The 15,960-nt window shown below is 40.0% G+C and overlaps 1 protein-coding gene across 3 annotated transcripts in view; it reads left to right on the forward strand.

The window, feature by feature from the left end:
* The window catches only part of KIRREL3 (kirre like nephrin family adhesion molecule 3), a 726,770-nt gene that overhangs the window by 585,809 nt on the left and 125,001 nt on the right, over positions 1 to 15,960 (forward strand). For all 3 annotated transcript variants that reach the window (XM_074216358.1, XM_074216356.1, XM_074216357.1), the window contains exon 5: positions 6,970 to 7,119. In XM_074216358.1, the coding sequence (XP_074072459.1) occupies positions 6,970 to 7,119 (150 nt within the window). The remainder of the gene's footprint in view (positions 1 to 6,969; positions 7,120 to 15,960) is intronic.

A 15,960-nucleotide genomic window follows, 5' to 3' on the forward strand; every position in this document is an offset into this window, starting at 1 on the left:
AATAAACAAAAATTAATATTTTAAAATGTGAGTTATAGCTTGCCAGAGATATATGTTGAAACATTAGAGCAATGGTCAATATATTCACAGTATCTGAATGTTACAACCCAACTAAGCATGAATAAAATGCATAACAATATTTCCAAAATATACTGTCTATTGCCATAAAGTTTAAGTAGTATGGAAACCAGCCAGTCTCAAAGAATTTGACCTCCCTCTACCACCCATAACTGGAAAAGAGATATTCTTCCCAAACCCCAAATAGCTGTCCTGGGCTTGGTCTGGCATCATTTACTAATTAAGGAATCTGTTTTCCTTACCAGATGTTTTCAGCCAGAATGGGGATGATTTAGGATTGTAAATGGGCAGACTAAAGGAGGCCATCTGGAGGTCAGCAGAAACAATCCACATGATAAATAACCTCCTAATTCCATTTAAATTTATATGGTACCTTGAGAAGCTAAGTGATGCTGTAGATAGAGTACCAGGCTTGGAGTCAGGAAGACTCAGTTTCCTGAGTTCAAATCTGGTCTCAGATACTAAGTGCTTGTGACCCCAGGCAAGTCATTTAGCCCTGCTTGCCTCAGTGTAAGCTCCTCCAATATCTTTGTCAAGAAAACTCCAGGGGCTGCTAGGTAGCGCAGTGGATAAAGCACCGGCCCTGGAGTCAGTAGTACCTGGGTTCAAATCTGGTCTCAGACACTTAATAATTACCTAGCTGTGTGGCCTTGGGCAAGCCACCTAACCCCATTTGCCTTGCAAAAACCTAAAAAAAAATGGGGTCATGAAGAGAACAACACAACTGAAAACAACCAATTAATATGCCAAAAACTATACTAAATACTGGTGTACAAAAAAAGGTTAAAAACAAAAAGGTCCTACTCTCAAGGAGTTCACAGTCTAAAGGAATAGAAAACATACAAACAACTCTGTACAAATAAGATATGTATTTTAAACTTTGTTTTTAAATTTTACAGTTCTTTCCCCTCTCATTTTAACCTTTTGTTCAGATTCTTCTTTTACAACATGACTAATATGGAAATATTTTTAATATAGTTTTATACATGTATAACCTATTTCAGATTACTCATTGACAAGAGAAAAGGGAAGGGAGGGAGGAAAATGTGAAACTCTAAATCTTACAAAAAAAATGTTGAAAACTATCTTTGCAAGTAGTTGGAAAAATAAATTTATAACAAAAAAATTAAGATACATACAAGATAAATTGGGAATTACCTCAGATGGAAGGCACTGAGATGAAGTAGGATTGGGAAAGGCTTCTTGGAAAAGGTAAAAAGAAAGTGGTCAAGAAGTTTTTTTAACTGATTGATGCTTGAAGAAAGTTAGGGAAGCCAGATGAGAAGGGAGAGATGGAAGACAATCAGTGGAAATGCTCAGATGCAGGAGATGGGGTATCTTGCAAGAGAACCAGCAAGGAGGTCAATGTTACTGGATCATCAGATAGTATAAAAATTAGTGTAAAGAAACTAAGATTCAGAGAAATAAACTGAAACTTGATTAAGCTGATTTGCTAGAGTCACAATGCTAGTAAGAAATAAAGTCCTGATCAGGTGAAGGAACTGGGGATGTTTAGAGGTGATTTAGAGGGAAAATAATAATAATAATAACCATAACTATCATTTATATGGAACTTTAAAGTTTGCGAATCACTTTACATTTGATCTATGTCTCATTTGATCCTTATGATAACCCTCAGAGATAGGTGCTATTATCATTCTCATTTTACAGATGAGACAGAAAAGGGTTAAGTGACTTGTTCAGGATCATAAGTTAGTAAGTACCTGAGGTTAGATTTGAGCTCATGTCTTCCTCACTCCAAGTGTACCCACACTCTCTGGTATGTTATAATAGTAATTTTTTAATATTTCAAAAACTGCCACCCTCTGCTCAGTCCAAGAGGACAGAATAAAGAACAATAGGGAAATTCCAAGTTCCATTCTCCTTCTACTCGTTCTCCCTCTACTTACTCCTTTTGACTGTACAGAATTCTGTTCTGCAGTAGTAGTGGAAGGAAATGGATTTCCAAGAGCTGATTTCTTCTTGAATCAGGATCAAAGCTATTATCTTCAGTCTTGAACCAATAATCAATTCTTTAACTAGAAGAGGCCCTAGATATCAAGTCCAGACTTCATCTAAATAGTTGTCCCCTCCACAGCACTTCTATGATCCAAGTGACCTTTGATTGAGTATATATCCCTTGATGAGAAACTCATTCCCTACCAAGGAGCAAATCTTGGAAGTGCCCAGAGGAAGGCAATGATTTAGTAATTCTGCAACCTCACCATTTTGGTACCCCTGAAAAAACAAAAGTGGCTTCCCTTCCAGACCCAAGGAACAAAACATCTGTTTTGTACTGAAGAAGGCCTTGCCTTATCATGTATCCTGAAAATATCAATATCAAAATAAGGACAAATATTGAAATGTTTACTAGTGAATGTGAAACAGATCACTCACTCCTTGACAGAAAAGAAATGAACTTAAAATGTAGGAAGAGATATATGGTTTTGGACAGGACTAATGTGGAAACTATGTAGATAAATATTGGAGGATTTTTATTTTTTGTTTTCATTTAAATTGCTTAATTTGGAGGGAGTTTGTGGAGGGGACAGATATTTTTTAAAATAATTGTCATTTATAAAATTTTAAAATAGAAATAAATGTGAAATATATATGTGTATATTTATGTATGTATATATATATATATATATATATATATTCAATTGAATCTATTCAGTAAGGCTGCTATCAGGTACCCTGAGAGAGTGAAGTAACTGGAATTCAATTCAAGAAATATTTATTAAGTATTTAGCTTCTGGAAAATATTTTATAAATGAAGAAAATGAGACCCAAAATAAGTAAGTTATGTGCCTGATATATAGCAATGCTTGTAGATTTATTGATATGACAGAGATAAGAGTAGAAATTCACTCCCATTAGACTATGTGGTCTCTTTTAGGTCAAGAAAAACAATGAACATATATGCCCTAAATACATTAAACACAAGTTACATAAATGAAAACTCCAGTCAAGAAATGATTTTTAAAGAATAATTTCTTCTTTTGAAGGAGCATCTTTTTGCTAAGGAGCTCAAGCCTTTCTCAAACATCATCTCATAAATCCCCAGTGATCCAGGAAGAGGAGGAAAGGATAATTTTGTTCTCCCCATTTGACAGATAGGCAAACAGAGTCACAGATGGCAAGACAGCTGATAAACACAGAACATGACCCAACTCCAGGTGTCCTGATTCCTAGCTCAACAACCTATCTGTGAAACAGCAAATCTTCTCCACTTCCCTGGGGTCCCCCTGTCTGTGTATCCTTCTCCAAACTCATGCAATGTGACTTTCATCTGGGCTCCTTTGAGGTTCACAACCTCACTGATCTTCCTCTGGGATTTCAAGAGAGAAAAAAATTCTAAGGATGGATTTAGGGGCAGGAAACAGGCATGGCAATTAATGCTTCTGGGTGTGCATTTTCCAGAGAAGCTGCCAATTCTTAGGATAGCATCGCAGCTAGTCTTCTAATTAGCCAAATACAAACAAACCCATCATTTGCGTTTTCTGCTGCTCATGAGAGCAAAGTCCTGCTGCTCATAGCTTGCAAAACAACCAAATGCAAGAATGAGCCAAGATGCCTGCAGGATACCCAAGACTAATAACAGGACAGAGGGATCCAGGGGAGAGGGCAAAGGGAAGGGGAGAAGGGAAACCTGCTTCAAGGAGAGCAGCAGCAGGGAAAAGACCCCTTCCCCACTACTCAACCCCACCCTACCTATCTCACCCCAACCTTGATGGAGAGCAATTTACTCACCTGGGCTCCTGTCCCAAAGCATTGCAGAGGGAAATAAGGGAGATGGGGCAGAGAGCCATGGACTTAGTAAGCTGAGTTTTCTAGGTTTCTAGGCACCCTCACATCAAGAGAGTCAGTTTTATCCAAGTTTTTGTTTATGTTATAAGAATAATTGCAGAAAACAAATTGTGAAGCTCCTGATAAAACGTCCCCTCAAATGTAGATGGAAGATCTTCTGATTGTAACTATTAATGGTCCCTCCAAGAGGTATCCTGCTCACATCTCTAAGAGGTCACTTGGGATTTAGGATTTAGGAGGCCATTTAGAATTCATCTAATCCAACTCACCATACAGGGAGAAGACCTTTCTTCAGCAAGCAACAAGAAAGAAAAATAAAATAAAAGGATACTGTAATCAATGGCAATCTGAGCTCTCTTTGAACAGCTCCACCAAACAAGGCAGTTTGTTCTTTTAATGAGGTTTTATTTTAAATCCTTATGTCTAGATAAATACAATCTAATTATTATTTCCTTTTATTGGCTCTAGTTTGAATAAGATAGACTGTCTGTTCCCTCTTCCAAATGACCAAGCTTTAAGATATTTAATGAGAGAGATCAGGCTTCCCTTAATCTGAATTTTTTTCTGAATCTGAATCTGAATCTGAAATTTGTTCCCTAATTCCCCAACATCTCTACGTCCTTCAACCACTCTTCATAAGACAGTTTTGAATCATCTCACTACACTAGCTGCCTTTCTCTGGACAGTCCCCATTATGAGGAAAGAACTTGAGGTCTAGAGTACATAGCATCAAGTTCTATCTGTGATGTTAAACTAACCATATGACCTGGAAAAATTGTTTGACTTCTCTGAGCCTGAATTTACTCATGTATCAAATGAAATAATACTAATTGCACTACTTCTAACACCAAGGTGATAGTGGACAAAGCAATCTGAAACCTTAAAGTTTTATATAAAAGTGAGCTGTGATTGGATCCAGACCTGTGATTTTGTTCTTGTGAGGGATTCCCAGTGTTAAAAACTTCCTCCACTGAAGCAGAACAGTAACTCATATAAATTAGCATTTTAAAAAATTGACTGGAGCCTGGGAGATCAAGGAGCTTTCTCGAAGGGATTATATGTTAGAGGCAAGATTTCATTCTGGATCTTCCTAACTCTTTTTTTTAGGTTTTTTTTTTTGCAAGGCAAATGGGGTTAAGTGGCTTGCCCAAGGCCACACAACTAGGTAATTATTAAGTGTCTGAAACCAGATTTGGACCCAGGTACTCCTGATTCCAGGGCCGGTGCTTTATCCACTACGCCACCTAGCCACCCCTCTTCCTAACTCTTAAGACTGGTCTCCTATCCATTATGGTTCTCAAGCTGTTATTATTCTCTCAAAATGTACTGCCTAGACCTGGACAAGAGGCAGAAGACATCATCTAAACAAGGCAGCATCAAGTAAAGGGAGTCCATTTCTCAGATCTCAAATGGATTTTCCAACATATAAAGGTTAGCTAAAGTCAAAGAGAGTGGCTAGAAGGAAGGTTGCATCTCCTTATCTTTCTATTTCTCTCCCAAACAAGGTAGAAATGGTGCTTGGAGTTCAGAGCAGTCCCTTGTGGAATTGCCCTGCTTTGTATGGTGGTGAGCTAAGTGATCCTTGCTCTGTCTTGGTAAAGCTAAAGGTCAAGAGAAGTCAACTGGTCCTATCCAATACAGGCCTGGATGCTTCAGCCAAAAATAAAGACTTACAAGACTACACTGTCAGTTTAAAGAACTCAATTCATTAGAATTTAAATTAGGCCCTACATTGTGAGATCAGATTAATGATTTATCATTTTCATTGAGTATTATCTATTATTCATTGCAAAAAGCAGGGGCTGGGGTGGGGGGCATCTCTAAGTATTTTGGATCTCATAAAGGCTTAATTGGTGGATAGAAGAGATAACTGAATAAAGCTAAAAGACTGCTCCAGGAGGCCGCACTGCCTTAGAAACTAGCCACTGGCTGTTGTGGTTGTTGTTATATAATCATATCAATATAGTCTTGTCCAACTCTTGGTGACCCCATTTGGGGTTTTATTGGCAAAGATATTGGAGTGGTTTGCCATTTTCTTCTCCAGCTCATTTTATAGAAGAAACTGAGGCAAACAGGGTTAAGTGACTTGCCCAGGGTCACAAAGTTAGTGAGTGTCTGAGACCAATTTGAACTCCAATTTCCACCTCCAGGCCCTGCCCTCTATCCAACTTTACCACAATCCAATACTTCTACATCCTCTTAACAAAAATTCCCCTCTGACCCTCATCATCCCAGATTTATCCTAACCTTGTCCTCTTTACCACTCACCCCTTTCCCTACATCCACACAACTTACCCAAATTGTAACTAGTAATATTGGTAGCCAGGCCCCACAGCTGAGAACCTGGTGAGTGTGCCCTAGAGCACAAGGTCAGGAGGAAAGAATCTACTATACCATTTAGCTCAATTATAGAATGATAAGAACATAGATTTTGAGCTAGAAGGGACCTTAAAGTCATGGAATCCAACTTCTTCGTTTTACAGATAAAGAAATTGAGGTCTTGCCCAGGATCACATAACTAGCAAGTGACAGAATAAGGATTTGAGTCCAGGTCCTCTGGCTCTATAACTAACACTTTCTGTAATAAAGACAAGGATTCCAAAGCATGAATCCCTACCATGAGGCAGGGAAGAGATTAGGGCAAGTCCAGGTCAAGATTTATCTATGGTAAGTAGGGAAAAGTGGCAAACTGGCTATTTCCAATATTAGCAAAATTATTCTTGCTAACTAACTTCCTGAAGGAGTACAAGTTCTATTAACAGCTTGGAGTAAAGTCCCAATCAAGTCCCACCATGATATAGCTCTACATATTATCCAAAACCCAAATTTTATATTTCCCACCTTTCCACTTTCCACCTCTCTGCTTGGATAAGAACCCAACTTTTCTGACTTCACACATCTTTTCTAGACAGAGACACAGGGCAGCTCCTTGTTTCCTATACTGAATTTCTGAAATCCAGTCACTGTTAATGTTACCTTTGTCACTTTTATCATCCTTAGTCAACTTCTTTCCCAACCTCCTCTAATTCTCCTCATCTCTATGCTCTTACAAGCTCATTTGTCTTGCTGTTGTCCCTGCAGGTTACCCACAGTACCTAGTGGTAGGAAACCACTTGTCTGGGGAGCATCATCTGAAGATTCTTCGGGCAGAGCTGCAAGATGATGCTGTGTATGAGTGCCAGGCCATCCAGGCAGCCATCCGGTCACGCCCAGCCCGCCTCACTGTTCTTGGTAAGAATTTTGATCTTGATAAGGGACTGAGATGTGAACTGACATATGGGGAGAGCCAATGGATCAAAACAGAAAAGAGCATTTGTGCAGAACAGAGGTCTCCCAGCACATTGGGAAGATCTTCCAACTAACTAGGTGGACCATGCTCATAAGTTTTTAATGGCTCCTGATTGGGTCTAGGATTCAAAAGAGGAAAAAAAATCTCTTTAGTGTGGCATTCAGTACTTTCCATAATATGATTCTAGCCTACCTTACCAACTTCCCTTCATACGTTATTCACTACATTATGGTCAAGCTGGACTATGTATTGTCCCCCAATCTCAAAGGATGTCATCCCTACAGAAAAGTGGTATCCTTGGCCTGAAATGCATTCCCTCCTTATGTGCACCTTGAAGAATTCTTCCATTCCCCTAAAATTGAGTTCTGATACCACCTCTATTTTGAAGTTTCCTTGGTTTCTCTGCCTTCTCCTCCTCACCCCACTAAAAAGGTCCTCTTCCTCCTTAGATTTTCCTAGATCCCCTCATATGTTCTCTCTTTAGCCTCCACTAGCCCCACTTTTGTCATTTTTGTCTGTGTATAGATATGGTAGAATAGAAACTCCCCAAGGGAAGCACTGAACTTGTTTTTTAATCTCTGTATTCTCTGTGGCTAGAATATCATAGGTACTTAATAAATTTTCTTCTGTTGAACTGAAGTTTAAGCCTTAAAGCTCAGAGCATTGCTGCTCCCTTCTTATCCTTCTCCCTCAACCTACCCTGTTTTTCAATATCACATAATATTGCTAATAACCCCATTTAATAATAATAGCATTTATCTAGTGTCTACTAAGTGTCAGGCTCTGAGTATTTTACAAATATTATGTCATTGATATTTCTACCCTGGGAGGCAGGTGCTATTTTTAGACCCATTTTACAGTTGAGGCAAAACTGTTAAATGACTTGCCTAAATCATACATTTAGTAAGTATCTAAAGAATTTAAACCTGGGTCTTTCTGATTCCAGGTCCAGTGTTCTGTCCATTGCTCCACCAGCTGCCATGATGTTTTAAGGTCCTCCTTTCATGGCCCCATCCTCTCCTAATCTTCCTGGGAAAGAATACCCAAAGCAATCACCCCAAAGCAATCTTAAACAGAGGCAGACAAATGAACCCAATGAATTTATAAGCTCTGAAATTCTCCCAAACCCCAACCTTAATGGAGAACCTCACCTCTAGCCATACCCAACAATACCCTCACAGTTAGAGAATCTCTGATTCTAATATGTTCAAGGATTTCCTGTCTCCTATGTGGATGTGATCAATTCTGATTAGCTAGGTTGATCTCAGCCCCCTATATTTCCCTCTCAACTCTCAGCCAATGAATCAGTAGCGTCCACTGAGTGTCCATCATGTGCCAAGTCTCATAAATATGAATAATATTGTACATTTCTGTAGAGGTAATATAATGGTAGTGTTGGGAGTCAGGAAGAGCTAGATTCAAATCCCATCTTTTAATATTTACCACTTGTATAATTATGGGCAAGTCACTAATCTCTGGGCTTCTAGGAATTATCTACTGGGTTATAGATGGGTTGTAATCAACATTGATGGGGTGCATTCACTAACAAAATCACAAACCCTTGTCACAGATGTGATTTTTGTATCAGACACAATCATTTTAAAACAAATTTTCACTTATATTATCTCATTTAATTTTCATGATAAGCTTTGCATGTGGGCATTGTCATGCCTATTTTGAGGATGAGAAAACTGAGGTTTAGAGATGTTAGGAGACTTGTCCAGGTTCATATAACTAGTACACAGAGGAGCTGAGATGAAAACTTAGAAAATTTGACTCAGTCCATTGGTTTTTCTGTTGTGCCATACTTCTTCTGTACACATCAAAGCAATATTAAGCTCTCTGCAAGAGATCAAGCATGTGATGATGAGCAAGAAAGATCGCCAACTCTGTCTTCCCACCTGTGAGCTGGAGCCCTTGTCTGACAGCAGGCTGAGCAGCCTGGGATGCTGCCTCCTTGTATGGGCAGATGAGAAGCAGCACGTCTGTTCAGAGATAAAATATTTAAGAGTTTGTCACATTGTTTTCAGATCTACATGGCTAAATGCACTGGGACAGATCTTTCCAAACACTACAGCAGACAGGCCCCTCAGGATCACTTACCAAGAGCCAAGTTGAGCTTCTAGAGATGGGAAAGATGAGTCCCCTAAGTAAACCTCAGAAATCTCCCTTAACCTTTGATTTTCCTTTTTTGCAAGGAAAAAGGAAAGACAGAGGTTAAAGGAGGTAAGAGTACAGATTAAGGAGAACAGAGAAAAACAAGAACTACACTCTCTCCTAAACAGAAAGAGTCAAGAGGCAACTCTATTAGTGCCTATAGAATTGAAAGATTCTTAGGAGTGATAGAAGGAACCTTGGGAGGTAAATGATAGGCCCATCCCCATGACTCTCCATAGGACCCTCACAGAGCTACCCTAGGGAGTTGAGACTCAGACACAAGCCTTCCACATTGGTAGTATTCAGGAAATATTGTGACTATAATGGAGAGACCAGAAGAGGAAAGGAAAGGAAGGAAAGGAAAGGAAGGGGAGGAGATGAGAGGGCAAGGCAAGAGAGGGGAAAAGAGAAAGGAAGAGAAGAGAGGGAAAGAGATGGGAAGGGAAAAGAGAGAAAAAAAGTAAGGTACACCATGATATGGAGTTGGCCAGTAAGGATCCTAAGAACTTCTTTTCTAGAATAAAGCAGTAATGACCTCTTATCCTTCTCCCTAACCCTTCCCTATTAAGGAACCAAAAGTCTTTCCAGGTGTAGTTCTTGCCTTCCTATGTTTCCATAATCTCTACCTACAGGTTACAAGTCATGTTTCTGAGAATAGTGTTTTGGGATCTGATGTTAATAGTCCCTACTTCACTGAGTTTCATTCCAACTCTCCTGGGCTTTATGATTCCAAGAGGAAGCTCACAAAACTCTTCTCTTTTTTGCTTGTCCCCTTTCCAATTGCACGACTTTGTATTGTTCACTGAGCACTGGATATCTATGTAAAGAATTCTTAGATCATCTGGAGACATGGACTATTTCCTGATCTCAGTCTGGCCCAGGACCTTCCCCTCTGAGGAAGAGAAATGATGTAAGAGGTTGTCTCGTCCATGATAGCAAGTAAGCAAGGGACCAAACTTGTGATTATATCGGTTTAGGGAATTCCCAGATGAGGAAAGAGTCAGAACCTTCTCTGCAACTTCAAGTCTTGGAGAGCTGCCTAGAGCCCTGTAAGGTTAGGGAATCTGTCCAGAATTACATAACCAAGACATGTCAGAGGCAAGGTTTGAATGTAAGGGCTTCTTGACTTTGAGGCAAGTTCTTTAACCATGCTATTATGTTGCTTCTCAAAAGAGTATCACTCACGAGAACAGGCCATGTTTTAAAACTATTTTAAGAGTACTAGATTTGGGGGCAGCTAGGTGGCACAGTGGATAGAGCACCTGCCCTGGAGTCAGGAGTACCTGAGTTCAAATCCAGCCTCAGACACTTAATAATTACCTAGCTGTGAGGCCTTGGGCAAGCCACTTAACCCTATTTGCCTTGCAAACTAAAAAAATAAAAGTAAAAAAAAAAAGAGTACTAGATTTGGAGCTTAAATCTGGTTTTAACTCCTGCCTCAGACTATATTCCATCCCAAATCTAGACCTCTTTCCACTATCCTCTTCCAAACCAGGACCCCCCAAACCCCAACCTTAATGGAGAACCTCACCTCTAGCCATACCCAACAATACCCTCACAGTTAGAGAATCTCTGATTCTAATATGTTCAAGGATTTCCTGTCTCCTATGTGGATGTGATCAGTTCTGATTAGCTAGGTTCCTTTCATCTGTATTCAACACACACACACACACACACACACATACACAAACACAAACACACACACACACACACACACACACACACACACACCTGAAGGGAAGGTCCCAATGGAAAGTCTCCATTTCTTTTTGTTCAGAAGACCTAGGAATGGTAAAAGATGTGTCCACCTAGCACCTAGCCGACTCCCCGAGCAAAGACCCCATCTGCTTTGCCATAGCATTCTAGATCTGGAAAATGTCCCATCAGATCCCCAGGGGGGACAATGTTCCCTGCCTGCTATGAATAGGAGAGCCTCCTAATTTAGTCAGTATTTGTCTGAGATAGATTTTTAATTAAATAAAGTAAGAGCATGATTAGAACCTGCAGAAAATGTGAGAGTCGAATTAGATGGTATTCCAGAAAATTGCAAAGCAAACACTTTGGCTAGAATTTCTGGAGGTCCCCAGAGGTTCTCCATCAAAGCACCAAGTGAGGAGGGCAAATACAAGAGATGATATAGCCACCAGATGTGTGTTGTTAAAATATGCATCTGCCAGAAGCAGGTTTTGAGAAGCCAAAGGGTTAGCTTGCAGAGCTGCCTGGGCTCATGAGACTGTATGCCACAGACCTCAGACCCCCCCCCATCCTAACAGCCAAGCCCAGAGTCACAGACACATAAATTACCATTGTGTTCTCAGCTCTCTGATGCGATCAGCCAAGCAGCAACTTTGAACACAGAATTTGCTTCATTGAGAGGCCAGAGGCAGAGAGGAGAGGTGGGGAGAGGAGGGGAAAAGAGGGGAGGAGGGGAGAGGAGGGAGAGTAGGAGAGAGGAGGGGAGGAGGGAAGGAGAATTGAGCAGATAGGACTAAATAGAGCCCTAGCTTCAGCCCTAGCCCTTGCTAGCCAAAAGTGAACAAGCCAACAGCAGGGCACTAGATTGTGTGGCTCCTATCAATCACCTTGCCAAGGCCAAAGTTATCCTTGTTCTGAACTCAACATGTCACCAGAGATGGCTGGTGAATAGCAGAAAGATGATTAGAGCTGGAGTAAGATAATGTAGTAAGGTAACTGATTTCCATATTTCTGGGATGATTAAGAGTTACAGGCCTAGATGACCTCCCATGGTTCCTTCAGTCAGTCAATACATCAATAGGCATTTATTAAGTGTTAACTGCCTGCCAGACACTGTGCTAAGTGCAAGGGATACAAAAAAAGGGGAAACCAGTCCCTGCCCTCGGGGAGCTCACAGTCTGGGGTGGGGAGAACACTGGCTTCTGTGATTCTATGGTCAACAAATCATAAAAGAACAAAACAGGAAAGGGAAGCACCAGCTGAAGAAAGAAGATAAACCCTGTCCTCTCTGTAGAAGAAGGAGCCCTACCTGGGCCAGCTTGCAAACCCTATTAACTGATCAGGCACCCCAGAGACTATGTGGAATCATATAACAGGACATATACATGCGCATGTGTAAATATGCAAACATATGAAGTAGATGCATTTATATAAGTGTGTTCATATAACACACAAATACACACACACACACACACACACACACACACACACACACACACACCTTACCAAAAAAAGCCCTGGCAGGTCTTATCAAACTGAAAAGGTCTTCCTAGCAACAGTATCAACTGATGGAAGAACAGCCCAGCTCATCATCCAAAGGATAATTACTAGATGATGAGTTCTTTGGACAAGCATGTAAAAAGATAAATGTTTACATATACATGTATATAATAGCTAATTATTATAATTCTATATTATGACACATTAAAGGTTTGAAGATGCTTTACATTTTTATCACAACTGATCCTCACATCAACTTATAAAAATAAATTCTATTTTATATTCCTTTGAGTATTCCATAGTCCTCATATGGTTTTTATATTTGGGGGCAGCTAGATAGTTCAGTGGATAGAACACTGGGTCTAGCATCAGATAGATTCATCTTCCTGAACTCAAATCTAACCTCAGAGACTTCCTTACCTTATGAATAGCTGGGTAACCCTAGGCAAATTACTTAACCCTAGTTGACTCTATTTTCTTATTTGTAAAATAGGCCAGAGAAGAAAATGGCTAACTACTTCAGTAACTCTACCAAGAAATCCCCAAATGGGGTAAGTAAGAGTTGGAAATGTCCAAACAACATTTTCCATGTTCTCATTTTACAGTTGAGAAAATTGAGGCCAGAGTAATATAACTAAGGCTGGATATGAATGCAGGTCTCTCTGGCTTTAAGTCTAATACTCTCCATCAAGGATTTCACCCTATCTAGCTGAATTTACACAGGTACAAGTAAATCAGTCAGTCGGTAGTGCAGGGGATATAGAGAAAGGTAAAAGGCAGGTCTGACCTCAGAGAGCACATGACCTAATAGATGTATATGGTTGTTATATATAAAATACACATGTGCATAAATGTGAATGCAGATGTGTATAAATGAACACATGTTTATTACAATCCTATACAACCTGCATGTAAATATATAGGTATATACATATATGTGGAGGGGTATACATATGAGTATATGTTTATATTTGCAAATTCCTATAAAGTAAATACCAGGATTGGATGAATCTGCCCTATTTCAGTGCCAGAGCTGTAAGTCTGGCTTCCTGTTACTACCAGAGAGGAGGGTTTTAACTTGACTATCTTAACTCCCTCACAGCTCAGGAAACAGAGTTTGGGGAGCCTGGGAGAACACTGGTAGGAAATGGGTGGCAAGGATGTTGTGTTAATTATTGAAATGTGGTTCATTTTCTCAGTCCCCTCTCTCCATCCGCCATTCCTCCCTGGTCGTTCTAATATTAATTCTGCCTTCATGCAGCTCCCATTAGAAATAAAGCTTTCCTAAATCAACATGAATTATTTAATGATGGAGACTAAGTCAATTCAAATACAGAGAGCATCTGAATCCTCTTTTTAAATGACATGGAGCCCCAGAAGTCATCTCTGGAGCCAAACAGATTCAAATTCAAATGTATCTTATCACTTGTTTATTTTTCAATATGAACCTCCTTCCTTCTCTCTTCCACCATTTCTTTTGACCCCCAAAGCCATCTCATAGATAGACGATGTCACCTATCAGAATACAAAGGACAAGAACTTCCACCCTCCTATCCACAGTAGGAATTGTCAAGCTCATTTTTATCCACCTCATTGGATTTTATCCACCTCATTATCCACTGTGTGGGGGATAAAAGAGACCCACTGAGGGAAAAGTAGCTACTCAAGGTGATTCAGGAAGTCAGACCAGAATTGAGAGTACAATGCAGAAGTATTGATTCATAGTCTTTCTCTTCATTGTGATCTCGCTCATCCTGGGCAGAATAATAATAATAACTGACATTTGTAAAGCACTTAAAGCTAAGTAAAATACTTTATATACATAGGCCTGTAAGCCTTCACAATAATCCAGTGAGGTATTCTCATTTCTACGAATAGAGGAGGAAAATAGACCTCGGAGAGGTTAAGGGACTTGCCCATATGATTCTCCACTCATCCTCATCCTTCTATCCCCATTTCATACTTTCTCTGGCCTAGAGAGTGGGTGAAAAAGAAATGGGTCCAGTATTTCAAAGGCAATGAATAGGTAGAGAGAAGAGATAGTTTGGAGGGTCTGCTGGGGAAAGGCAGAGATCCTAGAGTCCCAAATAACAAAGGAAAGAAATCAAAGGAAATGGGTCCAAGAGAGTCACCAAGTAACCTTGCCTTCCCATTGACAATTCCTTCATTGCCCCCATTCCTGGGGAGATAAGGAGAGTGTCCATGAGATAGCTTCCTGGCACAATGAACAGAATGTAGGGAAGACTCAAGTTCAAATCCTGCTTCAGACCCTTACTCAGCTCTGTGACTCTGAGGCAAATCACCTAATCTATCTCACCCTCAGTTTCTTCATCTATAAAATCAGGATAATAACAGCAGCTGCTGCTCTTATAAGGCTTCTTATAAGACTCAAATGAGATAATTTATAAAGTGCTTTGCAAACCTTAAAGAGCTATATAAATTCTGGCTATTATTATCATTAGTATCATTATATATCATTACTACTACTACTACTACTACTACTACTACTACTACTACTACTACTACTAGAGATACTGCTTCAACAAACTGGCAAAAAAAAGAGAAGTCTAAGCACTTAAGGGCCCTTTCCAAGCACTCAGCTCTTGCAGAGACAAGCAGAATTGATTTCCTTATCTCCTTATTAAGCGAATTTTGCCCAGTCTCGGGTCTGGTCAGAGGTGCCGGATCTCATTTGTACAGTAGGTCGGTTTCCTGCCACATTCATTACAGCATAATCACCCCCAAGTAGTAGCAGTAAATGAGATGATGACTAGGAGGGAGAAGCAGGAGAAGGGGTCCCGCCTTGAGGGAGCAATCTGAGGAGGAGGAAGCATGGGCAATATCCCACTGACCCTGCCTCAGCAAACCAAACTAAATAGCTCTCCATCACTCACCCCAGCTATGGCAAAGATAGCTCTCCTCTCTCCCATGCCAAGTCACTGTAGCCCACTCAGGTCTCACCTCCTCTCACAGACTTTGCAGTGTGGTGCAACATTTTCTTGTCTTGAGGGATCATCTTCTACACCCTACTGTAGAGAAAAACTGGCAAGACAGGTTCAGGAAGATTGAGAGAGTATGCCATGTGAGGATGATTTGAAGGATGCTTAGTCTAAAAAAAGAAAACTTAGAAAATAAATGATTCAATTCAATTCAACAAACATTAATCAAGCACCTAATGCTATATATTCTGCCAGGTGCTGGGGATACAATGGGAAAAATAAAATCATCTTTGCCCTCAAAGAGCTTTCATTCTACAAAGTAGGTACAAAATTTACATGGATAAGTAAATTCTAAACAATTTAAGGAGAGAAAGAACCTAGGAGAGGTTTGGAAAAGATAAATGACAGGTCAGAAACATGTTACTCTAAGAAGAAGGTGGCATTGGAGCTGAGCCTGGAAGAAAACTAAACATTCCAAGGAAAAGAAATAAT

The sequence above is a fragment of the Macrotis lagotis genome, chromosome 1 (assembly GCF_037893015.1).
Source record: "Macrotis lagotis isolate mMagLag1 chromosome 1, bilby.v1.9.chrom.fasta, whole genome shotgun sequence".
NCBI classification, from domain to species: Eukaryota; Metazoa; Chordata; class Mammalia; order Peramelemorphia; family Peramelidae; genus Macrotis; species Macrotis lagotis.